The sequence below is a fragment of the Microcaecilia unicolor genome, chromosome 6 (assembly GCF_901765095.1).
Source record: "Microcaecilia unicolor chromosome 6, aMicUni1.1, whole genome shotgun sequence".
NCBI classification, from domain to species: Eukaryota; Metazoa; Chordata; class Amphibia; order Gymnophiona; family Siphonopidae; genus Microcaecilia; species Microcaecilia unicolor.
The window spans coordinates 27588708-27614159 of NC_044036.1; the positions used below are offsets into that span (position 1 = coordinate 27588708).

The following is a 25452-nucleotide window of genomic DNA, read 5'->3' on the forward strand; positions in this document are numbered from 1 at the left end:
CGATTTTGTCCAGCTCGACCCCAAAGAGCAGCTTGCCTTTAAAAGGCAACCTAGCCAGGCGGGATTTAGAGGCGTGGTCAGCAGACCAATGTTTCAGCCAAAGCCACCGCCGCGCAGAGACTGTCTGAGCCATGCCTTTAGCTGAGGCTCTCAAGACATCATACAGCAAGTCTGCCACATAGGCTAAGCCCGATTCCAGGGCTGGCCAATCATCCCTCAAGGAATGATCCGAGGGGGAAGCCCGCTGCACCATAGTCAGGCACGCCCTGGCCACATAGGATCCGCAAACTGAGGCCTGCAAACTTAAAGCAGCCGCCTCAAAGGACGACCTTAAGGCCGCCTCCAATCTCCTGTCTTGGGCGTCCTTTAGGGCCGTGCCACCTTCCACCGGCAATGCCGTTTTCTTAGTCACCGCAGTGATTAAAGAATCCACGGTAGGCCACAGATAGGCCTCACGTTCACTCACAGCCAAAGGATAGAGGCGGGACATAGCCCTAGCCACTTTAAGGCTCGCTTCTGGGACATCCCATTGAGCCGAAATTAAGGTGTGCATGGCATCATGCACGTGGAAGGTTCTAGGCGGGCGCTTCGTCCCCAGCATAATGGCAGAGCCAACAGGGGCTGAGGGAGAGACGTCCTCCGGAGAGGAAATCTTCAAAGTGTCCATGGCCTGTAACAACAGGTTGGGCAAATCCTCTGGGCGAAAAAGCCGCGCTGCAGAGGGGTCATCCGCTCCATCCGAGCGGGGATCCGTCTCCTCCAAGGAATCCGCAAAGGACCGTTGGGAGACCTCAGACACGCTGCCCTCATCTACATCGGAGGAGACAAATTCCTCCAAGGCCTGGGAATCAACCCGAGGGCGTTTACCTCTGGGAACCTCAACCTCTTTACCAGACGAGGGAGCGGGGGCAGCGTTGTGCATGAGGAAGGCCTGATGCAGCAGCAAAACAAACTCGGGGGAGAAACCCCCCAGACTGTGCACTTCCGCAGCCTGGGCAACAGCCCTAGGCGCACTCTCAACCGGCGCTCGCAACAGCGGGGGAGAGGCCTGCTGCGCATCCAAAATGGCGTCCGGCGCGAAACTCCGCGAAGGAGCCGCGCGGGAAGAACGGCTCTTAACTTTAGCCGCTTCTGTGCCGTCGCCCAAATTAAGGGCGTTCATGGCATTAATGTCTCCAACCTCAAGGGCGGCCCAAGAAGAAGCCGTCCGAGCCGCGTGGCCGGCCAAAATGGCGGAGGCGAGGAGCGGGGGATGGGCGTTTATGGCGGGAAAAACCGCCACGCCGGAGGAAGGACCGGGACATTCATCGGTCACGAAACTGCCACCCAACAAGGGCGAATCAGGCTTTAAGACCCCCGCATCCCCTCTAGAAGCGCTCAAGCGACCCGGGGAGCGACCCTTTGCGCCCTCGCCCTCCGACGCCATGTGCCACGAGGAGACGAATCGGGGAACCCCCGCCCGCTATAAAAAGGTAAAATTACCTGCTGTCCGCTCCGAGTTGTAACGACCTGGTGTCCCAGTGAGTAGCTGCAATAGACGCTTAAATAAACGTCGAAATAAACGCCTTTAAAGACGTTTAAAATTTTTTTTTTTTTTTTTTTTTTTTTTTTTTTTTTTAACGGAGCCAGCGGGAGGGGGGAGAAAAGGAGGGACCTGGCACCACCAGGTTTGCACTTGCTCAAAAGAGCCCTCAACCCCAGGCACTCAACAAACCTAAAAATTAGGCTTGGAGGCCTAGCCAGAGCTGCTGCTGCTGTGTGTGACCACCACCTGCTGAGATAGAGAACATACTGAGGAGTTTCCGGCAGCACATGACCACATATAGGGAGGCAAAAGTTTGCTCTCTATCTCCACCTGCTGGTAGATGGACACAACCCACCAGTCTATGGATTGATCAGCTTGATGATATGGAAGAAGCTGATTATTGAGATTTCTGATCATTATCAAAGGGAATCCATAACTTCTGAAAACAGATCGGACAGCACAAAGGTGGTTCCACCATTTGTGAACATTGAGTTTCCGGTTGTTTTTCCAATGATGTACAATCATATGAGAGGCTACAGCCATCATTATGTCAAAAGGTTTACAGGAGGGTTCTCGAAGGGGTAGTGGAATGAATAATAATGTTTTCGTATGATATATTGTGTTTAGAGTCTATTGAGAGAATTGAGGATATTCTCTGCCATACCTCATACCAGTAAGAGTTAACATTGGGGCAGAGAAAAAGTACATGCTCAAGAGTCTAAAGATAAGCATGACCAGCAGGTGGATGGAAGGTGATTGCAAGTTACCTTAGATATTTTTGTTGGAGTCCAGTAGGCAATGTATCTAATAAAGAAGGATGACTGTGAGAGTCCAGCAGATAACGTCAGACGATTTGTTTTGGAACAAAATATCTTCCAATCTATAATGTCTGCTGGCAGGTTCAAATGGCTTCACCATGCAAACTCTTTTCTTTTTTTTACACGGATTAGTGAGACATTCATTAAGTTGTTTATAAACCCTAGTAGCTTTTTTATTACCCAACGTAATTGACAATACGAGGAGATTTCAGATTTCGAGGCAGATGTAGAGAGAGTGGTAAGAAAGGAGGATAAGCAATCCTTAAGCTGTGTCCACGAATGGTATTGCTACTTATATAAAGTACTCCTTACACCTTTAATATCTTAAACTTGTTTTTTATTTTATTACTTGTGCCTAATACCTCTACCCTCAAAACTCACATTCTCACATTGCATTCAACATATCTCACAGTGTCTTTACATGTTCCCTTGTTAATTAATTAACCATTTAAGTTCTATATTCACTTTTCAATACAATACATTTACTATACAGCAGTTTCTCTGCCTTATTTCAGAACATTTTCAAATCAATGTCTTCCGATGTACTTCTGATATTCTTCTTAAATCCCAGTTCAAATGTCTATCAATGTTTATACTGATTTACACCATTCATTTCCTTAAATGCAAAGCCCAAGTGTCTTTGTATTTCCAAATGACTATGCTGGAAGGCAATTAAACCTGTGATCCATGAGGAACCCCGCTGGGTGAGAAAGGCTAGTGAGGGACGCTAATCACCAACATTCACTCCTCATTGAAAAGACCTTTTCAAAGTCTTAAAGCCAGCTGATATTCTCATTTTCTCCAGTTTCTCCTTTCTCTATGCGAGACCGCATTTAAATATGCAAGTCCACATTTCGGAAGTGTCCTTCATCAGGAGGAACTAGCATGAATGGTATTGGTCAAGAGGTAGATTGTACAATGAGCTCAGTATTTCTAAAGGTTGTAAGGTGTTAAGGAGAAGTTGATACATAGATAGAATGCCACAATTACGAAAAGAGTCTTTATTTTTAATATGAGAGTTGAACTAGAGCAAATTCATTTCAGTAGCAAGATTTTAAAAAAGTTTGAGGATATTACTGTATTCTTTTAGGGCAGAAACAGCAGCTTTCAGTAAAGTGTTCAGGGTTATTTGACCTTGTCCATAGATAGTAGGGTATGGAGGGGATATGGATGGGCTATATGTTTTTCAAAAATTAACTACCTTTGGACATCTGGATTGGACCGTTGGATTGTTGATACCATAATACTGCCTAAGGTAATTAATCTATACGCTAAGTGATAGGTTTTAAAATTGGGTAAGTTAATGCCATCATCAGAGGATTTATTCCTTTTAAGTTTTTGTAGTGCAATACGGGGGGGGGGGGCGGTTTATTATGCCAAAGGAATTTAGATATTTTACTATCAATATTCTTAATTAGATTAGATGGAAAAGAGGAGACCATACTGAGTATAAAGTTTAACTTTGGAGCTAAAACCATTTTTATTGCCTCCTCTGTACCCCACCACGAGAGGTATAGAGGTAACCAGGGGTACAGAGGTGACCATTTGTCAAGGAGAGTGGAAGTGATGTTGATTAAAGATATTGCGTTTAATATAAGAGTTTTATCTATTGTATTACTATACCAAATTCCTATATATTTAATTTTTTTTTTTAGGTTTCCAGGTGAAGGGAAATGGAGATAGAAGGTGTTTAAAAATATAAGGAGAAAGGGGCATAACTAAGGATTTGGTCCAGTTAATCTTGTATCCGGAGATTTTTTTTTTTAAAGATTCAATACAGGTAAGAAGAAAAGGGATGGAGTCTACAGTAGTATAAAGGAAAATATCATCTGCATATATCGAAAGTCTGAATTCGTCGTTAGCTAGACAGATTCCTTGTATAGAGGAATTAGACGTTACAGTCATGGCGAGTGGTTCTAGGGCTAAATTAAATAATAAGGGAGATAGTGGGCATTCCTTTTTTTCAGGGGCGTAGCCAGACCTCTCGGTGGCAGGGGGCCAGAGCCCGAGATGGGGGAGCACATTTTGGTCTGCCGGCCTGCCACCATCCCCCTGCCACAGCAAATACCTTGGCTGGTGGGGGTCCCCCAACCCCTGCCAGCTGAAGCCTTGTCCAGCGCCGTCACATTGCGTGCCCTGCGCTCTCTTCCCCTCAAGTCCTGCACGCTCCTTTTAGTGAAACCAGCGCTGGACAAGGCTTCAGCAGGTGGGGGTTGGGGACCCCCGCCAGCAAAACCAAGGGCCTAGAGGAAATTTGGGGGGGCCGAGGCCCACGTAGCTACGCCACTGCTGTTTTGTACCTCCTTTAAGAGAAAAAGGGGCAGATGATGTCCCATTAACAGAGACCCATCCTATCCTGTCGAATGCTTTCTCCACATCCAGGGATATAGTTATATATGATTTGGGAGAAGATTTGGTGTAGGACAGGACATTCCAAACATCTTTCAGGCCTCTACACCTCATGTTGATTTTTTTTTCAAGGTTTATCAGAGAACTTTCTCTCTAGTTCTACCTCTCCACTCCAATGTTTGTTGTTTGCAGTGCTACTTGCTATTTATTTACACATAGCTGGATTCCAGTAATTGCCCTGTACAGATCATCATCTTTTTCAAACATCAAATCTCCTTCTACTTTACTCTTTGGAGGCTTGTATTTATAATATATTTTGTGTGTACTTTTTGAAATCACCAAGCATGCAAATTTTGCACTCACAACAATGCACACAATGCATGAGTGCCTGCAAGCCTGAGCCCTCATATTCAATCAAGTTTCTCTTTGAAAACAGGTCTTGATTGCAAATCCCCCCCTTCTCCCCCACACTATGAAAAGTGCCCTCTCCCGGTTTCTAGGGAGACCTGTGCCTCTGAACTTTGTAATTTGCAAAGTTATGAGACTCAGCCAAGACAACGTTAGTACCAACTGAAACAAGGTTATCTAATGGTGCCCAACCCCCTTCTGGGGACAATCGGCCAGTCCGGGTTCAGAACGTTCTCCTCCCGAAACCGGGCTGTGGCTGGGTATTAAATAATTTGTTAGTCGCTTTACTCCACTAGTTAGTTCCTAGTTGTTTACAAATGATCGCCCATTTTTTTTCTTTTCACCCTCTAAAGGGTTGTCTGTCCACCATTAAGCTTTCTGGAAAGGCGGCGAGACTCACCCCGGTGGTCTCCTCGCAGGTGACTGAGCCTGACCTCGCTATCCCGCGCGCCAGAGGTGAGCCCTCGGACGGCGGAGGTCAGCGGGTCACGCGCCACGCACAGTCTCCTCAGCGCCAACATGTTGCTGCCGCGCGGCCGGGCCCGACTCCCCTCCCCTCCCCTGGGCTCGCGCCTCCCCAGCCCCACCCCCCCACTTAACACGCCCTTTCCGTCGGGGAACTTTGCTGCAGGCTGCAATTGTTGTCGTCCGCGCGCTGCTTCCTTTTTTGCTGTCACTCACACACTCCCAATGCGCTCGCAACCTTGCAGAGGGTACTGCCACGAGACTCTCTCTCTCTTTTTATTTTTTTAATTTGCAACATTTTATTAAGGAACCAACTGAGCAACTGCTAGGAGACTTGGAGGCGTATTTTCAAAGCACTTAGACTTACAAAGTTGCAAAGTAACCTATGGAATTTTGTAAGTCTAAGTGCTTTGAAAATGAGCACCATATTCTCCTGAACATTTCACATATAATCACATTCAAGGAATTAACAACATCTTTTTATTTCGTTTTACATTTATTTCTTTACTTATTTCAATTTTACTTTTCGAGTGTTTGAAGCTCCGAGGAAGAATAGTAACATCTAGTCCTACTGAGAGCAGTGCAGAGGGAGCATTGGCAGAACATTTGCAGCCTGATACCACCTGACTACAGTTTTGCATTAGAGAGGGAAATTGGACACTACTCTTTGCTAAACTTAATTTAGTAAAGGCTCAAGAGGTTGTGAGGACCCGGAACAACTTTTGTTTTTGCGCTCCCATCGGTCCCAGCACCTCCACCACCATTATTTTCTCTTATTTTTGCAAGTTTCTGAGGCCCAGATGCACAAAACCTAACGAGCCCACAACTTGCGTTTTAAACTGGTTCCAGGCAGTTTAAAACGCAAGTAGTGCACCCCGGGCATGCACTAAGGGCATTTTCCCTGCCACGGTAGCAGGCAACGAAAACGGAAAGCAAATGATTGAAAAGCTATTATAATGAGCTGCACTATCGTTGCAGCCCATTATAATGAGATGCACTACCGTTTTTCCGATTCCCTTACCGTAGGAACCCTAACGAGATGTCTGACCTCTTGTTAGGGCTCCTGTGAGGGAATCGGAAAGGAAAAGGGCCCCCAAAAAAGGTAAAAAAGAAAAAAAAAAGCAGGGAGCGCATGTGAGGGGCGTCCTTTAAAGACGTACTCTCCCTGCGCTTCTGAGAGACGTCTTTTTTTCGCTTTTTTTTTTTGTTCTGCCGGCGCTCGTGGGTTTTTTCCCCCTTCTATTTAGTCTTTGCTGCGCCACTTACCCCTCCACAGCGAAATTTTTCTATTTTCCTGGTTGCCGGAGAATCGGGACGTCCCTTTAGATTAGGCTCCTCTTCCTGGTCTCTTCAGCCAATCAGAGCGCGTTTCGCTGACAACAGCCAGCTAAGCCCGCTTTGATTGGCTGAAGAGACCAGGAAGAGGAGCCTAATCTAAAGGGACGTCCCGATTCTCCGACTCAGGTACCGAAGGACTAGAGAATGCAAGTGAGCTACAACGAGTAGCTCATTTGCATTCCCTATCGTTGATGCATTCCCGTTCCCTACCGATTCGCTATGGAATCGGTAGGGAACGGGAATTACCAATGTCTTTAATGCATCTGAGCCAGAGACAACATCAGTACTCAGGCCCAGATGCATTAAAGACATTGGTAATTCCCGTTCCCTACCGATTCCATAGCGAATCGGTAGGGAACGGGAATGCATCAACGATAGGGAATGCAAATGAGCTACTCGTTGTAGCTCACTTGCATTCTCTAGTCCTTCGGTACCTGAGTCGGAGAATCGGGACGTCCCTTTAGATTAGGCTCCTCTTCCTGGTCTCTTCAGCCAATCAAAGCGGGCTTAGCTGGCTGTTGTCAGCGAAACGCGCTCTGATTGGCTGAAGAGACCAGGAAGAGGAGCCTAATCTAAAGGGACGTCCCGATTCTCCGGCAACCAGGAAAACATAAAAGTTTTGCTGTGGAGGGGCGGCGAAGACAAAATAGAAGGGGGGAAAAAACACCAGCGCCGGCAGAGCTAAAAATAAAATGCAAAAAAAAAGACATCTCTCAGAAGCGCAGGGAGAGTACGTCCTTAAAGGACGCCCCTCACATGCGCTCCCTGCTTTTTTTTTTTTTCTTTTTTACCTTTTATGGGGACCCTTTTCCTTTCCGATTCCCTCACAGGAACCCTAACAAGAGGTCAGACATCTCGTTAGGGTTCCTACGGTAAGGGAATCGGAAAAACGGTAGTGCATCTCATTATAATGGGCTGCAACGGTAGTGCAGCTCATTATAATAGCTTTTCAATCATTTGCATTCCGTTTTCGTTGCCTGCTACCGTGGCAGGGAAAATGCCCTTAGTGCATGCCCGGGGTGAACTACTTGCGTTTTAAACTGGCTGGAACCAGTTTAAAACGCAAGTTGTGGGCTCGTTAGGTTTTGTGCATCTGGGCCTCTGTGCCTTGGAATGTGTTTTCTTTCCTTGCTGCAGAACCGTCCCCTCAGGTCAGCTCGCCCTATAAACTTTATCCAACAGCAACTCCCACTGTTCTACCCTCCCTTCACCCCACAGCAACTCCTGTGTGGCTGGTGCGAGCAGTGTGTTTGTGTATCAGTCACTGGATGCTCATGCTCACTGCCGGCAAAGAACTGCTGCTTTATAAGATGGGGGGGGGGGGGGGGGCGCCATATTTATAAAAATAAATCCATTCGCCCAAAAATATTAATCGGTGAAGCAATTTGAATCGCGATTCAGACAGAACTAGCACCAGACCCTCCAGGCCCAGGAGTGTAACAAAATATTACATTTCAGGGGCCTGCTGTCAGAGCAGAGCTCTCTCATCTAATTTACCTCAGCCAGAGAGAATAAGCTGCTTTCAAAAATCATTCTAACCAAAATTTTATTCTTTTCCGGAAATCCCCTTTCTTTTGGAGAGGGGGAGGGAGGTTTCACGCATATAAATATTTGTTGTTATTAATATTTGTATTACATAATACAAGAAATATAGAAATCAAGACAGATAGATGAAAGGAAAAAACATACCCAGGAAAAAAAACAAACACAAAATCCCTCCACTAGCCCACAAAAAGAGGAGAACCCATTAAGAGGAAGGGGGAGGGGAAGAAAAACACATAAGGTTACCATAAAGAATTTACAATTAAAATAAATACATTTAGTCAAGCACATTGCAATTTGCCTATCATTCTGCATCTGCATCATCTACCCCTTTGCCCCCAATTCATCTAACTCTATGCAATCACCTCTGCTTTTTGCCTCCAATACTTTTTTTTAATGTAGTTTTATGCTATTTTATTCAGTAGATTGCCTATCCATCACATTCAATAAAACAAAAAGTTATAGATACTTTCTGCTGGCACAATAAAAGAAACTTGCACAAAGCCTTCAGTAATGCTAGTATAATGCAGTTCTCATTGGCCAACTCACTGTGCTCCACCGTGGCAATCAACTAACACTCTTTCACTCATATCATACAAGCTTGGGCGTAGGCTGGGGCTGGACTTACTCCAACTAGGCTGTAGTATATTAACCCAGGCTTACTTGAGTATTCTTGATCTGTCTGGGATCAAAAGGTTTCATTCTCCCGTCCAAGATATGCTCCCCCACACCCAGGCTTGTACTGTATGCCAACTCAGCTTTTGCAACAAGCAGTCCTAATCTTCTCTTACAAAACAACTGTCAATTTGTAATGCAGCTTGATATCAGTTGCAAACTCTGGCAATCTTAGAGATATATCTTCTTAAATGCAATACTTACAGATCCTCCTGTCCATACCCATCCCTTCTGGGTGAAACAACCTAAGGCTATGTCTGCAGCATTCAGGGGTGGACTGGGAGTACTCTGGGACCCAGGCACTGAGACTACTCTGCTCCCCTCTCCTCCTGCCATGCTGCTGTCGCCCCGCCCCCCGCCATGCTGCTGCCGCCACCCCCGCCTAGCTGCCTCCCTCCCACTGTGTTGCTGCTGCCCCCCCCCCCCCCCCCCACTTTGAAGGGCCCTGGTGGTCTAGTGGCTGTGGCTTCTTCGGGGGCAGGAAATAAATCCCCTCTTTCCTGCACACCCGCTGCCTGTACTCTGCCTGGCACGGCGCCGTGTTTACAAAATGGCTGCCGAGACTGAGCCGTTTTGTAAACATAGTGGTGCAACCAAGGAGAATAGCTGCAGCAGACACAAGACCACCAGGGCCCTGTGGGGGCTGTAGTGTGCGGCGGCGGGCAACTGGACAGAGCCTCTGGGCCCCCTAGAGCCCGCTTGCCCGAATGGTCAGTCTGCTCCTGGCAGCACTTGTGCAGCAAGCAGATCTCCTTTTAGATCAGACCCCACTGTCTGTCCACATTCTCCCCCCAAAAGGAGTACAGCAGAAGAAAGGGGGTGTTGATGCCCCTGTATAAGTCGTTGGTGAGGCCCCACCTGGAGTATTGTGTTCAGTTTTGGAGGCCGTATCTTGTTAAGGATGTAAAAATTGAAGCGGTGCAAAGAAAAGCTACGAGAATGGTATGGGATTTGCGTTACAAGACGTATGAGGAGAGACTTTCTGAACTAAACATATACTCTGGAGGAAAGGAGAAACAGGGGTGATATGATACAGACGTTCAAATATTTGAAAGGTATTAATCCGCAAACAAACCTTTTCCGGAGATGGGAAGGCGGTAGAACGAGAGGGCATGAAATGAGATTGAAGGGGGGCAGACTCAAGAAAAAATGTCAGGAAATATTTTTTCACAGAGAGAGTAGTGGATGCTTGGAATGCCCTCCCGCGGGAGGTGGTGGAAATTAACCCGGTAACGGAATTCAAACATGCGTGAGATAAGCTTAAAGGAATCCTGTGCAGAAGGAATGGATCCTCAAGAGCTTAGTCGAGATCGGGTGGCAGAGCCGGTGATGGGAGGCGGGGCTGGTGGTTTGGAGGCGGGGATAGTGCTGGGCAGACTTATACGGTCTGTGCCAGAGCCGGTGGTTGGGAGGTGGGGCAGACTTATACGGTCTGTGCCCTGAAGAGCACAGGTACAAATCAAAGTAGGGTATACACAAAAAGCAGCAAATATGAGTTATCTTGTTGGGCAGACTGGATGGACCGTGCAGGTCTTTTTCTGCCGTCATCTACTATGTTACTATGTTACTGCTCCAGGCTACCACCTTTGGCTCTGAACAGCTCTTCACTTTTCTTGCTCTCAACTCTTCATTGCCCCTATTTCCGACCTGGAGCAATCCTCCTTCTCACGGTTAATGCTGGAATTTGACAAAACCACCTCCTTGGTCAGCCTTATTTATTATTTTTTTTTTTTAATGTATAGACCACCTATAATTAGGTGGTTTCCATAAAAAAAACCCATCCTCCTATATAATAAAATGCACATCCAACATTCTGAAGCTGTCTGCATGGCTGAGGCAGTCCTGCTCTCTGTATCCATCTCCTGAATTGACATCACGTACTTCCGGGTTCGTCACAAGGAGAAGTGACCAACCACACGAGGTTTCTCGGCTTCAGAATGTTGGAGGTGCATTCTATTAAATAGGATTGGTCAGTTCCTTGAAGCACAGCCAGAGCTCAGCGTCCTGCACAGTAACGCTCAGACACCAGAGAGAGAGGGGGGCCTGACACCAGAGAGGGGGGGGGGGAGGTATCTCTGTCACACACACACACACTCTCTCTCTCACACAGTGTGCCTCACATACACACTTGCACACACTCTCATTCTCACACACACACACACACACTCCCACAGACACACTCGCACCCAGACACACACACACACACACTCTCTCTCTCACACACAGTCACTCTCACATACACTCTCTCAAACATACACACTCCGAGGAAAACCTTGCTAGCGCCCATTTCATTTGTGTCAGAAACAGACCTTTTTTACTAGTTCATAATAAAATTGAAAAACCATTCATAATAAATTTGACAAAACAAAAATAGATGCAATACACATTAAAATAAACAATAACTTCTCATCATAATATAAAAAAAACAAAACAAAACATGGCCATAGATGGTTAGAAAATCGCTGTCACAAATAATTGGGTCTTCAAAATTTAAACTGTGCAAAACTACAACAGTGACAAAGCTGACCAGGAAGTGCATTCCGTAAAGAAATTCCAGCTGGATCAAAAGCTGAAGCTTGTATATCTGCATGATGTGGCCGCACTACTTAATCAGTAGAGAGACGCATAGCAGATTTCGATCTCAATACATGACTCTGCTGATAAACAGTCAAAGCATGCTTCAAATAAAATGGAGCATCAGCAAACAACCCCCCCCCCTCCCCCTATTTACTAAAGCTTAGCTCAAAATATCTGCAGCAAGGACCATTTTATTCCTATGGGCCCTGCTGCAGATAACTCGAGCTAAGCTTTCATAAACAACCCCCAAAATCTGGTATACAATCATGAAAACCTTAAATTTAATTAATTGCAGCACAGGCAACCAGTGCAATTGTTAAAGCCATTGGAGAACCTTGACATTCCTACTATGACTGGAGCAGCTGCATTCTGGACCTCTTGCAATGCCCTCACACACGTGGAGGGGCATAATCGAACAGGGTGCCCAAGTTTTCATGAGGGCATCCTCGCAGGATGGCCCCGTAAAGGGACTGGGCAACCCGTATTATCGAAACAAGATGGGCGTCCATCTTACGTTTTGTTTCGATAATACGGTCGGGGACGCCCAAATCATGAAATTTAGGTCAACCTTAGATCGTTTTTGAGATGGTCGTCCCTGGTTTTCGGCTATAATGGAAACCGAAGACGCACCATCTCAAAAGTGACCAAATCCAGGCCATTTGGTCGTGGGAGGAGCCAGCATTCGTAGTGCACTGGTCCCCCTCACATGCCAGGACACCAACTGGGCACCTTAGGGGGCACTGCAGTGGACTTCAGAAAAAGGTCCCCGGTGCAAAGCTCCCTTACCTTGTGTGCTGAGCCCCCCAACGTCCCCCCCCCCCCCGAAAGCCCATGACTGTACACCACTACTATAGCCCTTAGGGATAAAGGGGGGCACTTACATGTGGGTACAGTGGGTTTGTGGTGGGTTTTGGAGAGCTCACATTTACCACCACAAGTGTAACAGGTGGGGGGGATGGGCCTGGGTCCGCCTGCCTGAAGTACACTGCATCCACTACAACTGCTCCAAGTACCTGCATACTGCTGCGATGGACCTGATTATGGCTTTTGAGGCTGGCAAAAAAATATTTGTAAACTTTTTTTTTATGGTGGGAGGGGGTTAATGACCACGGGGGGAGTAAGGGGAGGTGATCCCCAATTCCCTCTGGTCAGTTCGGGCACCTTTTTGATGCTTGGTCGTGAAAAAAAATGGACCAAGTCGCCCAAGTGTTCGTCAGGGACGCCCTTCTGTTTTCCATTATCGTCCGAGGATGCCCATCTCCTAAGCATGCCCCTGTGAACTTTGGTCGTCCCCGAGACGGAAAGCTGTTGAGGGCACCTAAAATCGGCTTTCGATTATGCTGATTTGGCTGGCCTTGAGAGAAGGATGCCCATCTCCCAATTTGTGTCGGAAAATGGGTGCCCTTCTCTTTCAAAAATTCACCTGATAGTAACATAGTAAATGATGACATATAAAGACCTATACGGCCCATCCAGTCTGCCCAACAAGATAACAATGACACATCAGTATATATGACATTGCAGTAATCCAGCCTCACCAAAACCATACTTTGAACTACACATTGAAAGGCATACAAAGGTAACAAAGGTTTTAATTTACATATCAGGTGCAAATGTTTAAAGGCCATTTGGACTACACTAGCAACCTGAGACTTAATTGTAAGTTTATCATCCAACAAATACCCCCAGTAATTTCTGCATCTGCGCCTGCCTACCGTCTACTACTGCTCCCTTTGCGCTGCCTGCGTCGTTTTGCATGCAGTTCTGCTGGAGCGCAGCGCGCCCCAGTTAGAGGATGACGCACTTTTTGTAGGGCAAATGCAGCGTTTGCTACAGAGAAGCGAGAAGTTATATTATAGGCAGAAATATGCAGGCGGCGGAGGCAGGACATAGATGCAGAGAGAAGACTAGTGGGCGGGGCCAGACGGAGGCGGGCCAGAGAAGGGGTGAGAAGACCAATGGGAGAGCGGGCTAGTGGGCGGGCCCAGACGGAGGCGGGACATAGATGGAGAGAGAACACCAATGGGTGAGACCAGGCATAGGCAGGACATAAATAGGAGAAGAGGAGTAGGCGGGGTTTATGTTTCACTCAGGGAAGTACAACAATCTGAGTGCGTGTGGGTGTCACTCTGATTCCGAAGCACTGCTATAACTTCGCTGCGTAGTAGTCGGTGAATGTGCGTTGGCGCAGAGTCTTGTAAAGCTTGGGGACCATGGCAGGTGGCAAGAGGGTGTTCGTAGTGGGGGTCGGAATGACCAAGGTAAGGTGGGACCTAGAGACAGGCGGCAGACGATTAGGGTGCAAATGCCAATGAGCAGCAGTAAGGAGAATTTGGAAAAGTTATCTGGTTGCCCATGAGTGGATCAGGGCACAGCTGTTGCCACCTGGATCTACTTTTGCGAGTTGCCGTGCTTAAATGGGATGCTAGTGTGGGAGGAGGAGGAGGAGACCCTAATTGTACTCCCAGAGGTTCTGGCTGGGCCTCTCGCAGTATTCAGCCGGTTCTGCACCGGTTCAGTTTTGTGCCTTGGGTATATGTTATATGAGAAAATAACAAATCACGCAGGATTTGAGAAGAGTCTAGACTTGTGTGGGGGGGGGGGGAAGGACTGCTCATGCACAAATTGGTATTTCCTAACGATCCAGCAGGGTTATGAATTTAGCTAAGACGTCTTTGTATGTTATTTTCTCGTTTTAGTGCTTCTGCATAAGTACATAAGCACTGCCACGCTGGGAAAAGACCAAAGGTCCATCAAGCCCAGCACTCTGTCTCAGACAGCGACCAATCCAGGCCCCAAGAACCTGGCAAAACCCCAAAATTTAATAATGATCAATGGACTTTTCCTTCAGGAATCTGTCCAGACAGACCCCCTTTAAACTCAGCAAGGCCAGCTGCGGTCACTACCTTCTCTGGCAATGAGTTCCACAGTCTAACTACGCGCTGAGTAAAGAAAAACTTTCTGATTTGTTTTAAACCTACCACATTCTAATTTCATATTGTCCCCTGGTTCTATTATTGTTAGAAAGTGTAAACAAACGCTTCACATCTGTCCGCTCTACCCCACTCATTATTTTGTAGACCTCTATCATATCGCCCCTCAACTGCCTTTTCTCCAGGCTAAAGAGTCCTAGCTGTCTTAACCTCTCCTCATTTATGTCTCCCTTCTCTGCACCTTCTCCAATTCCTTTATATCTTTTTTTTTTTTTTGAGATGAGGCGACCAGAACTGAACACAATACTCCAGGTGCTTATTTGGTTTGTATGTTTTAATCCACCTTGAACCTTATAGAAGGGTAAAGTGGTGTTTTATGTGGCAGTTAATGTAGTGTTTGATTCCTACTGCAGCTCCTTGTGACTGTGGGCAAGTCACTTAACTACTACTACTACTACTACTATTTAGCATTTCTATAGCGCTACAAGGCATACGCAGCGCTGTACAAACATAGAAGAAAGACAGTCCCTGCTCAAAGAGCTTCCATTGCCCCTGGTACAAAAATAAGTACCTGAATATATGTAAACCGCTTTGAATGTAGTTGCAAAAACCTCAGAAAGGCGGTATATCAAGTCCAATATCCCCCCCCCCCCCCCTTTATATGGTAAGTTGATAAACCATTTTTGTTGTGTGAATGGGATCTTTTAGCTAATCCTAAAGTACACGTCATAAACCAGTGTGTACTTCTGGAGCATTTGCAAATTTGTGATTTCTATGAAATGAGAGATCACGTGTATTGTGGTTGTGCCTTAAATTTGGACATGATTCCTGCAGGATTTGGGTGCCAATGTGCACTTTTAAAATGGGTGCCTTCTCCACCCCTGCACCTAGTTTTACGTTTACCTTCAGAAAGAAAGAAATCCTTGCTCAAAGCCCACCTCTTCAATGTCGCCTTCGGCACCTAACCACTACACCTCTATTCAGGAAATCTTGACTGCCCCAACTTGACATTTCGTCCTTTAGATTGTAAGCTCCATTGAGCAGGGACTGTCCTTCTTTATGTATAGCACTGCGTAACCCTAGTAGCGAGCTAGAAATGTTTAGTAGTAGTAGAAAGACTTTGTGTAAGACTAGGGCAGTGTGCTCCAGTGGAGCACATACCTGAATCAAATGTAATTACCACCTAACAGAGTGAATATATGGGGCACTTATGTTGACTATACCTGCAGATTTGCAGGAGTAGAGCCTAAATCTAGGCACCGTTGTTCATGAATGCACTAAGGCAAAAGGCTCCTTTTAGTATAGGAAAAGTCTAATAATTTTTATTTTTGTTACATTTGTACCCCGCGCTTTCCCACTCATGGCAGGCTCAATGCAGCTTACATGGGGCAATGGAGGGTTAAGTGACTTGCCCAGAGTCACAAGGAGCTGCCTGTGCCTGAAGTGGGAATCAAACTCAGTTCCTCAGGATCAAAGTCCACCACCCTAACCACTAGGCCACTCCTCCACTGTTGCTACTGTTTGAGATTCTACTTGGAATGTTGCTGCTATTCCACTAGCAACATTCCATGTAGAAGTCGGCCCTTGCAGATCACCAATGTGGCCGCGCAGGCTTCTGTGAGTCTGACGTCCTGCAAGTACTCACAGAAACAGAAGCCTGCGCAGCCTTCTACGTGGAATGTTGCTAGTGGAATAGCAACATTCCATGTAGAATCTCCAGTAGTAGCAACATTCCATGTAGAATCTTCAATAGTATCTATTTTTGTTACATTTTACCCCGCGCTTTCCCACTCATGGCAGGCTCAATGCAGCTTACATGGGGCAATGGAGGGTTAAGTGACTTGCCCAGAGTCACAAGGAGCTGCTTGTGCCTGAAGTGGGAATCGAATTCAGTTCCTCAGTTCCCCAGGACCAAAGTCCACCACCATAACCACTAGGCCACTCCTCCACTCAAAATAAACATATAAATAAGGCGATGAATGGTGCTGAAGGGCATTGGTTAGAGCCTTCTACTTTCCAGGGCTGAGTGGCCCCTTGCTTGAGACAGTGATGTGGGGACGGCGAAAAAGCCAGATCTGTGGGATCAATGGGATCTTCCGGATCTGTTAAGTACTACCTTAAGACTAGAGCGCTTCTTTATTTTGACGGCTGCCACCGCCGCTTAACAGTATGCATCGATCACCAGCCATAACCCAGTGCTGCGCGAATCTTGAAGGAAGGTAAACAAGAAGGTTTAATAGCTGGAGTGGAAGTTAGTCCATCTAGCCCGCTGTAAGCAAGGAGGCCAATTTGGTTAATCTCTGTTTCCACTCCCCTGTGCAGCCTTCATTGCCGTTCACTCAAAATCGAAGCAAGCAAACCTATGAGCTTCCGCATCCACATTGTCATTCTTTATTGTTGGTCCATCTGTAACAAGTCTAAAGCTGTTTCAGTTGGATAGGCAGTGCCTTAAAAGGTGAACAATTGAATATCACTAAAACAGCGTCAAAGATTATAATTGCTGTTTCTACCAGCTACAACAAACTCTAGTTTGTGCTAATTTTTCTTCACTGCTGTATGTAGCTGGCCAGATTTCAGTGAGGATATCCTGTTTCCTATTGGGTTCATCTTACCTGTTGTAACCTGCCTAGGGTGGTATAAAGATGATGGAATATATTGAAATTAAATGGAAGTAGAATTAAACCCTCTTCATTGGGGCACATGGAATCACATCATCTGTTTTGTAGATACACAAATGGATTATTCTGTTTTGAACATGTTTCATGTTTTGTATCTTGTTTCATGCAGATCTCTTTTGTTTAAACATAACTAAATGGGCTATAAGCCCCGAATGCAGTCCATTGGTTTTCTTATATTTTGTTCTTGTGATGACTTGTACTCTGAAAGAACTCTTATCTCTATCTCCTCGAGGTAAAATGAGGGGACATAGCATGAGCTTTTCTGGTCCAGCCATCTCGGTTTGTCAAAAACAATAGCAAAGTAGATTTGCATTCTGTCTTGATTTGGGGTGGGGGGGGGGGGGGGGGGAGGAGATCTAACAGGAGTTGAGGGCTGGTGCAGTTTGGGTCTGTGAAAGGGGGGTGGGTTATTTTCAAAATATAGTATGTTAGTGCTCCAGAAGCAATGCTGTATTGTGGTTTTAATTGGAGCGCTAGATGCCTGCTTTTTTTTCTTTATGATGAAGACAAAGATAGTTCTCTATCAAAATACTTGCAAATGTTTATTTGAAAGCTTCCTCTGCGAACATTATTTATTTATTTGCTGCATTTGTATCCCACATTTTCCCACCTATTTGCAGGCTCAGTGTGGCTTACATTATGCCGCAAAGGCGGACATCATTAACAGAATACAAAATATTGTTGCAAATAAGGTACAAAGAAAACAGGTAAATTAGAAGTAATAAGTAATTTGGAACATGTGAGTGGGGGTAAGACAAGGTATAATGTTCAGTAATGATAATGTGGATTAAAGTGTCGTAATTTAGAGTTCAATATTGGCTAGTACTGATGTAGATTAGTCAAGACATTATGGAGGATTCTCTTTGTAAATCTCTTTGAACAGGTAGGTTTTAAGTAATTTTCGGAAGGTTGCCAGATAATGCGTTGATTTTATGGTGTTAGGTAGTTTATAAACCAAACACACAAACAGTGGATCCAAAAAAGTCCTCTCACAGTTGGTGTCTTCCCAAACGAAGTCTTTATTCAAATCAATAAAAACAACCCGGCACGTAACGTGTTTCGGCCGTAAAGGCCTGTGTCAGGGGGTCTATTGATCTTTGATGCAAAATAACTTGTAAAGCAGTTGACTCACAGTCAAATGTCTGCTAACAGAGATGTGGTCTTTGAAACGTCTGGAACCAGTATCTCCTCAGTTTATTCCATAGTTGCGTACAGGTAAAAGAGAAGCTAGATGCATGTAAAGATTTGTATTTAAGACCTCTGCAGTTGGGGTAATGAAGGTTCAAAAAAGTGTGCGATCAACTACTTATATTTCTTGCTGGTAAATCTATTAGGTCTGGCATGTATGATGGGGCCTCTCCATGAGAACATAAAACAGCAGAAACTCTTTACATATTTTGCTAATTTTTCCACGCTGTTCTATACAATACAGTAATACATGTCCAAATCTTTCTGGAAGGGCTGCTTACACCTGGATCCAGCTGTATTTATTGTCTGAGGGGCAGCATACACCTAGATTCAGCTCTATTTCTCATACAAAGGGCTGCAGATACCTGGATCCAGCTGTATGTCTTCCCAGAGGGCCTGCATACACCTTGACCCAGCTCAAGTTTCTTACCCCAAGGGTTGTATACACTTAGATCCAGCAGTATTTCTCAAACAAGGGCAGCATACACCTGGATCCAGCTCTGTTTCTCATCATAGTAACATAGTAGATGACGGCAGAAAAAGACCTGCATGGTCCAGCCAGTCTGCCCAACAAGATAAACTGCTGTATACAGCTGGATTCTGCAGTATCAACCAAAGTGTTGCATACCCCTGGGTCCCGCTCTTTCTCATCAGAAGTGCTTCATACAGAAAGGCAGTATATCATGTCCCAATTCCCTTCCTTTCCAATCTTGTATTTCTAGGGACAAGACATAAAAATCATTAATGTGTACTATTGCATAATGTATATATCTTCCACCTTGAAAATTTTGATTTTAATATTTGTAAGATTTAGGAGTCTTTGTGCAGTATAAGTAATCTGCAGGAATGATATTGTTTTAGTATCTCCCCTCCCGCATGACTAAAATATTAACATGTTTTCCACTAATTATCCAACATATTCAACTATGGAACTCCCATTTTAAACTAAAAATTAAAATTCCCAACCTTGGGGGACTAAATTATTCAAATATTATTCTAAATCTTCTACACAGGATAATCCATTTACAACAACAACCCCCCCCCCCCCCCCCCCACCACCAATTTTAGCCATTGTTGTTGATCCTGGAAAAATCAGTTCCAGGGAATCCCCAATAGAATCCTCACACAACCAAGATGACATGAGGAGTGAAGGAGTAGACTAGTGGTTAGTGTAACAGATTTTGAACCTGGGGGACTGGGATTGATTCCCACTGCAGTTTCTTTTTGACTCTGGGCAAGTCATTTCACCCTTCATTCCTTAGCATCTCTCCGGACAGGCCCAGAATATGATTGATTGGGTTGTGCACGCCTTCCAGCAGGCGGAGACTGAGAACTGTGATGAGAGAGAGAGCCAATAAGAGCCATTGCCAGCTAGAGAAAGATCCAGTATTCTCAGTCTCCAGCAGGTGGAAGGTGGTGAGCCCTTCAGTCTCATTCCTTGCTATTTCTCTGCTGTGGTATCCTGCTGTTTGGTTTGTACAAATAAGTACTTGTATATACCATGTTTTAAAATACTGAATGTAGTTGCAAAATAAAAAAATACAGAAAGGCGGTATATTGGGTCCCAATTTCCTTCCCTTCCAATTTTTTTTATTTCTAGAGACAAGACATAAATATAATTAATGTGCACTATTGCATAATAATGTATAAATCTTCTTCCACCTTGAAAAATGATGGCTTTTAACAATTGTACCATTTAAGAGTCTTTGTGCAGCAGGAATTATGTTTTATTATTTCCCCTCCCACAACGCTAAAATATTAACACTTGTCACCTTCTATAAGAGCAAAAATATACGATAGACTGAAATCATCTCACATCTTCAACAATTGAAAATCCATTAAAAAAATTGGTGCCCCTCTAGTCCCAATACACAGTGATGCTTATTCTTGTTGTGCTGATACTAGTCCTAAAGTAGGCGGTGGAATCTTTTAAGTATTAGTGCTTTGAGAATGAGGAACTATATATTGTCCTTTGAACGTTTTCCGCTCAGCCAGCAGTGGCACATTTTGCAAAGCCTGGACACAGAGCTGTAATGGTGACAAAACAAACATGTGTCATGTTGGAAAACAGTCATAAGGCAATATGAATCTTCTCAAAGTCAAGTTTGTTACAGCTGTCAAGTGGATGTAGAACACAGAACCACATGTCGGATATGCAGATCGAAGAGTCTCTGAGTGGAGGAGTAGCCTAGTGGTTAGTGCAGTGGACTTTGATTCTGGGGGACTGAGTTCGATTCCCACTGCAGCTCCTTGTGACTCTGGGCAAGTCACTTAACCCGCCATTGCCCCTGGTACAAAATAAGTACCTGAATATATGTAAACCACTTTGAATGTAGGTGCAAAAACCTTAAAGGTGGTATATCAAGTCCCATTTCCCTTTCCCCCTTTCCCTTATGACATCACAATATCAGAGCCAAGTATCGGGCAATCAAGCCATTGTGACATCACTGATGAGGTTGGTGGTTATTGGTGGAATGAGTGGAGGAGTAGCCTAGTGGTTAGTGCAGTGGACTTTGATTCTGGGGGACTGAGTTCGTTTCCCACTGCAGCTCCTTGTGACTCTGGGCAAGTCACTTAACCCGCCATTGCCCTTGGTACAAATAAGTACCTGAATATATGTAAACCGCTTTGAATGTAGTTGCAAAAAAAAAAAAAAAAAAAACCTCAGGCGATATATCAAGTCCCATTTCCCTTCCCTTTTCTCCTCTAATGTACAAGAACTCACCCTTTTGAAGATACTCAAAATCAAGTACCAAACAGTTTGCACTGTTCCCAATGGCTGTAGCAGTACAAAGTTTGAGGAATGTGATGTGCAGGTGATTGGAACAACTTTTCAATTAATTTTTAAAATAAATCAATGTAAGTTATTTAACCTATTAAATATGCGGAATGCAATAGTATGTCCTCCAGAAAGAGAATTTTCAAGAAGAATTGCACAGATTTAGATAGTGCGGGTCACTAGTCCACAGACCTCCATTCTAAAACTGTGGCTGATGTGCTTGGTAAACTACATTTGAGCCAAGCTGACACCAGATGCTGGAAAATGTTTGCATAGTTGATAACAGGTCCAAGAAATAGATTAACAGGGACCATTTTTGCACTGTGATTTGAAGAAGACCTAAGAAGATAAGGAAAGCAGAGAGGCATGGAACACTGGTGCCAGAATGAACCCTTCTAACCCTCCCATGGCGTGGTTTGAAGTAAAATTGCGTAAGGGGAGACAGCTTGTTGAAACCAGTTCTGTTGATAATCATAGAAGCAAATAGAACTGGTTACATTAATGGGTGTGGCCTTCATATTTTTCCAAACTTCCACTAGCTCGTAAACTGCAATGGGTAGTGTTGGAATTAAACCGTGGGGGGAAAAATAGTTGAATTGGTGCAGCCTAGGTCCCTAACCAAAAAAAGACCCAGATTTCAGAACCGTGGAAGTTCAAGTGCAGACGAATGCTGTTTTTCATTTGATGTAAACCACCTCCAACATAGGCATTCCACTCTCAGTGGACAAACATAAGTACAACTGATTGTAGACAAAGTTAAGAAAATTACCCCAAACCCTCCTTTTATTGTAATAACTCACTTTTTTTTCAGTACATTTTTATTAAAAATTGTACAGACTGAAAACATAACTAACTTTAAAAAGAACAGAGGTATGTAGCACTTCTGATGAGAAACAGAGTTGGATCCAGGTGTATGTATCAGTTTTGTCCTGAAATACAGCTGGATCCAGGTGTATGCTGCCCTTTGAGAAATACTGCTGGATCTAAGTGTATACAGCCCTTGGGGTAAGACATTGAGCTGGATCTAGGTGTATGCAGGCCCTCTGGGAAGACATACAGCTGGGTCCAGGTGTTTGCAGCCCTTTGGCTCAGAAATACCGCTGGATCCAGGTGTATGCTGCCCTTTGAGAAATACTGCTGGATCTAAGTGTATACAGCCCTTGGGGTAAGACACTGAGTTGGATCAAGGTGTATGCAGGACCTCTGGGAAGACATACAGCTGGGTCCAGGTGTTTGCAGCCCTTTGGCTGAGAAATACAGCAGGGTCCAAGTGTCTACAGCCCTTTTGTATGAGAAATAGAGCTGAATCTATGTGTATGCTGTCCCTCAGACAATACAGCTGGATCCAGGTGCAAGCAGCCCTTCCAGAAAGATTTGGACATGTATTACTGTATTGTATAGAACAGTGTGGAAAAATGAGCAAAATATGCAAAGAGTTTCTGCTCTTTCTAGCAGGTACAATAAATTTTAATGCTGTTTTACTGATTTAAAATGTTATGTTCATAGGGGAAGCTGATTTAGTGATATTCAATTATTTCTTTTCTCCTCCACCTTTTAAGGCACTGCCTATCCAACTGAAACAGCTTTAGACTTATTACAGATGGACCAACAATAAAGAATGACAATGGCGGATGCCTCAGTTCATAGGTTTGCTTGCTTTGATTTTGAGTGAACAGCAATGAAGGCTGCACGGGGGAGTGGAAACAGAGATTAACCAACTTGGCTTCCTTGCTTACAGTGGACTAGATAGACTCACTTCCACTCAAGTCTATTAAACCTTCTTGTTTACCTTCCTTCAGGAGTCGTTCAGCGCTGGGTTAGGGCTGGTGATCGCTGCATACTGTAAGCGGTGATGGCTGTCAAAACAAAGAAGTGCTCCTTCTGTCATTAAACCTTGTTTTAACCTCGTGAAAGCCATATCCCACTGTCATGCTCCCCGTGACGTAACGGTACCTTTCTGTAGAGAGTAACCAGACAAATTTACGTCAGCACGGGGGTTCACCACTTTTAAGGAAGATGAGATCAGTACGGAAATAGGAGGATCCAGGAGAATAATCCCCAGCATTAAATACATCAACAGTCGTCTTTAAAAAAAACAAACAAACCAAAAATGTTTGGAGGATATATGTAAAATGTCTAAACGACTGGTCAAAGAAAAAATGAGCTGTTAAAGGCTTTGTAATCAAATCTTGGAGGATCCCACTGTATCCGTCTTTTACCTTTTGCCTTTAATAGCTGTGAAGGAAGAAAGCGACACAATAGAGACCCGGTATTCAGGCAGTCCCCTTGACAAAGCTGGAACAGCGAAACAGGCACCTGTCGGGGTGTCATAACTCGTTGATAGGATGTGAAAATATGACTACACACCAGAAGAGTACAGATAAGTGATAATCGTTAGCCGGCCAATACTAGCACTGTGATAAGTCGGCACAAGACAAAGAAAAAAAGTTTGATTAAAAGATAAAAAAATTTAAATATTGAATTGTGACCGAGTACAGATGAAAGCAGGAAGGGGGTTTGTTGATGATTACAAACCGGCACAGAATGAGCCTCACCAGTGAGTGAGTAAGAGATTACCCTATGCCCCTCTGAGACTTCCCCTTATAAAAACAGAAGTGAAGGTAGCAGGGCTCTTCTACAAAATACCAGAGGACAAGAATTGCAATGAACAAAATCTTTATTCTTCAAAACCAGACACAGTACTGTGTTTCGGCTTAAAGCCTTCATCAGGGGGTCTGTATATAGAAAATTGAGTGACAGGATAACAGTCTTTAAAAAGATGCAATCCAAGAAGATGTGCAGTGCAACATGCAGGAGCGTGATGGTATTTTGTGGAAGATCCCTGCTACCTTCACTACTCCTTCTGCTGATATGCAGGAATGACCTCATCTTAAAAAGTGTGCTTTTAGAATTGCTTCGAAAACATGAAGGTTTTGCCTTCATTTCTTCTTAAAAACTTTTGACGTCTAGTTTGTATTGGGTTGTAAAGCAAAACGTAAGTGCAAGACTTTCCTGTTCCTTCCTCCATATGCTCTAGTTCTTATGTTTAAATTTTATCTCGACAAGATGCTAGGAAAGTAAATTTCAGTCCCTTAGCACTGTGTATACAATATGCCTATAGGGACTAAAACTTTGATCGATACCGCTCAAATATTGCTTAAATAATTCCAAAGGTGGAATAGTTATCATTAATCCAAAGAAAATTAATGATTCACACGATTTTTGCCTTTTGAGCCATTTTCCAAGTGCTTCTCGCTGGAAGGACAGTTCTCTGATATGACTTGCATTTTTCACCACTTCCAGAATCAATAGGAAGTGTCCTAATGCTTGGCTTATAGCCGAATATGAAAACTCTGGAAGCGATCCTCCGTTCGGTCTGTCCACTTTAGAACATACCACTGCTTCAAGGAGAAATGAGGCCACTAAAGGCTTTTCCCGTTTCCACAAAAACATCCATTTGGCCCCTACACAACCCTCCTCCTCCTCTCCACCGAGGCCTCACTGGCAACACAGTCTGATTTCTGCCTAGCTGCTGCCACCATTTTTTGTGATTCTTCATGGATCTGTAGATTAGTCATAGAAACAATCGGCGGCTGTGGCAATGAATCAATGGTCGGGTAACATTAATCTTTGCCCACTCCACAGACCAGAAGGAAGGGGTTGCTCTGCACATCCTCTTTATTGAAGCAGTTGGTGAATGCGTGTGGATGGGCAAGTCTGTTGGGTATGGGGATGCATGAATGCTTTACAGGAAGGTCATGAATCAGTAGAGGGTGCTTTGGGGGAGGACAAAATTGTTAAAGCAGCCACCCGCCTGCACTCTTGATGTCACACTATTGTGTGAAAATCTCTATTCAAAGGTGAATAAAACCTTGTGTGTGTGTGTGGGGGGGGGGGGGGGGGGGGGAAACATGTAACTTATCTTACCTTAGGTGTATCATATTGGGCTGCTGGTATGGCTTATACTTTCTTCTAATGGGACGCCTTCCACTCAAAACATGGGGTTTCTCCTTGCACCTGACTTAAATTTAAGTTTATCTGCAGTTGAAACTAGAACCTTATTTGAAGCTCTGTTGAAGCTGCCACTCTGTGGTGTTATCCAGATATCTAATCTCTTCCATTGCCATTCCTGCTGAGCTGACATATCTGACGAAATCATCATGAAACTGCTACTCCC

At 44.6% G+C, this 25452-nt stretch overlaps 2 protein-coding genes across 4 annotated transcripts in view; one reads left to right on the forward strand and one right to left on the reverse strand.

Moving 5' to 3' along the window:
- Positions 1–13510, reverse strand: part of ECHDC2 (enoyl-CoA hydratase domain containing 2) — a 61268-nt gene extending 47758 nt beyond the window's left edge. The window contains exon 1 of one of the 2 annotated variants that reach the window (XM_030207108.1): positions 13413–13510. In XM_030207108.1, coding sequence (XP_030062968.1) covers positions 13413–13455 — 43 coding nt within the window. In that variant the 5' untranslated portion in view covers positions 13456–13510. Of the gene's footprint in view, positions 1–5500; positions 5666–13412 lie in introns of those variants that run through there. The other variant, XM_030207107.1, reaches the window with a different exon arrangement.
- A 279-nt stretch (positions 13511–13789) lies between these two features.
- The window catches only part of SCP2 (sterol carrier protein 2), a 134032-nt gene continuing 122369 nt past the window's right edge, over positions 13790–25452 (forward strand). Inside the window, exons 1-2 of one of the 2 annotated variants that reach the window (XM_030205581.1) lie at positions 13790–13858; positions 13889–13958. In XM_030205581.1, the coding sequence (XP_030061441.1) occupies positions 13911–13958 (48 nt within the window). In that variant the 5' untranslated portion in view covers positions 13790–13858; positions 13889–13910. Of the gene's footprint in view, positions 13959–25452 lie in introns of both variants that reach the window. The other variant, XM_030205580.1, reaches the window with a different exon arrangement.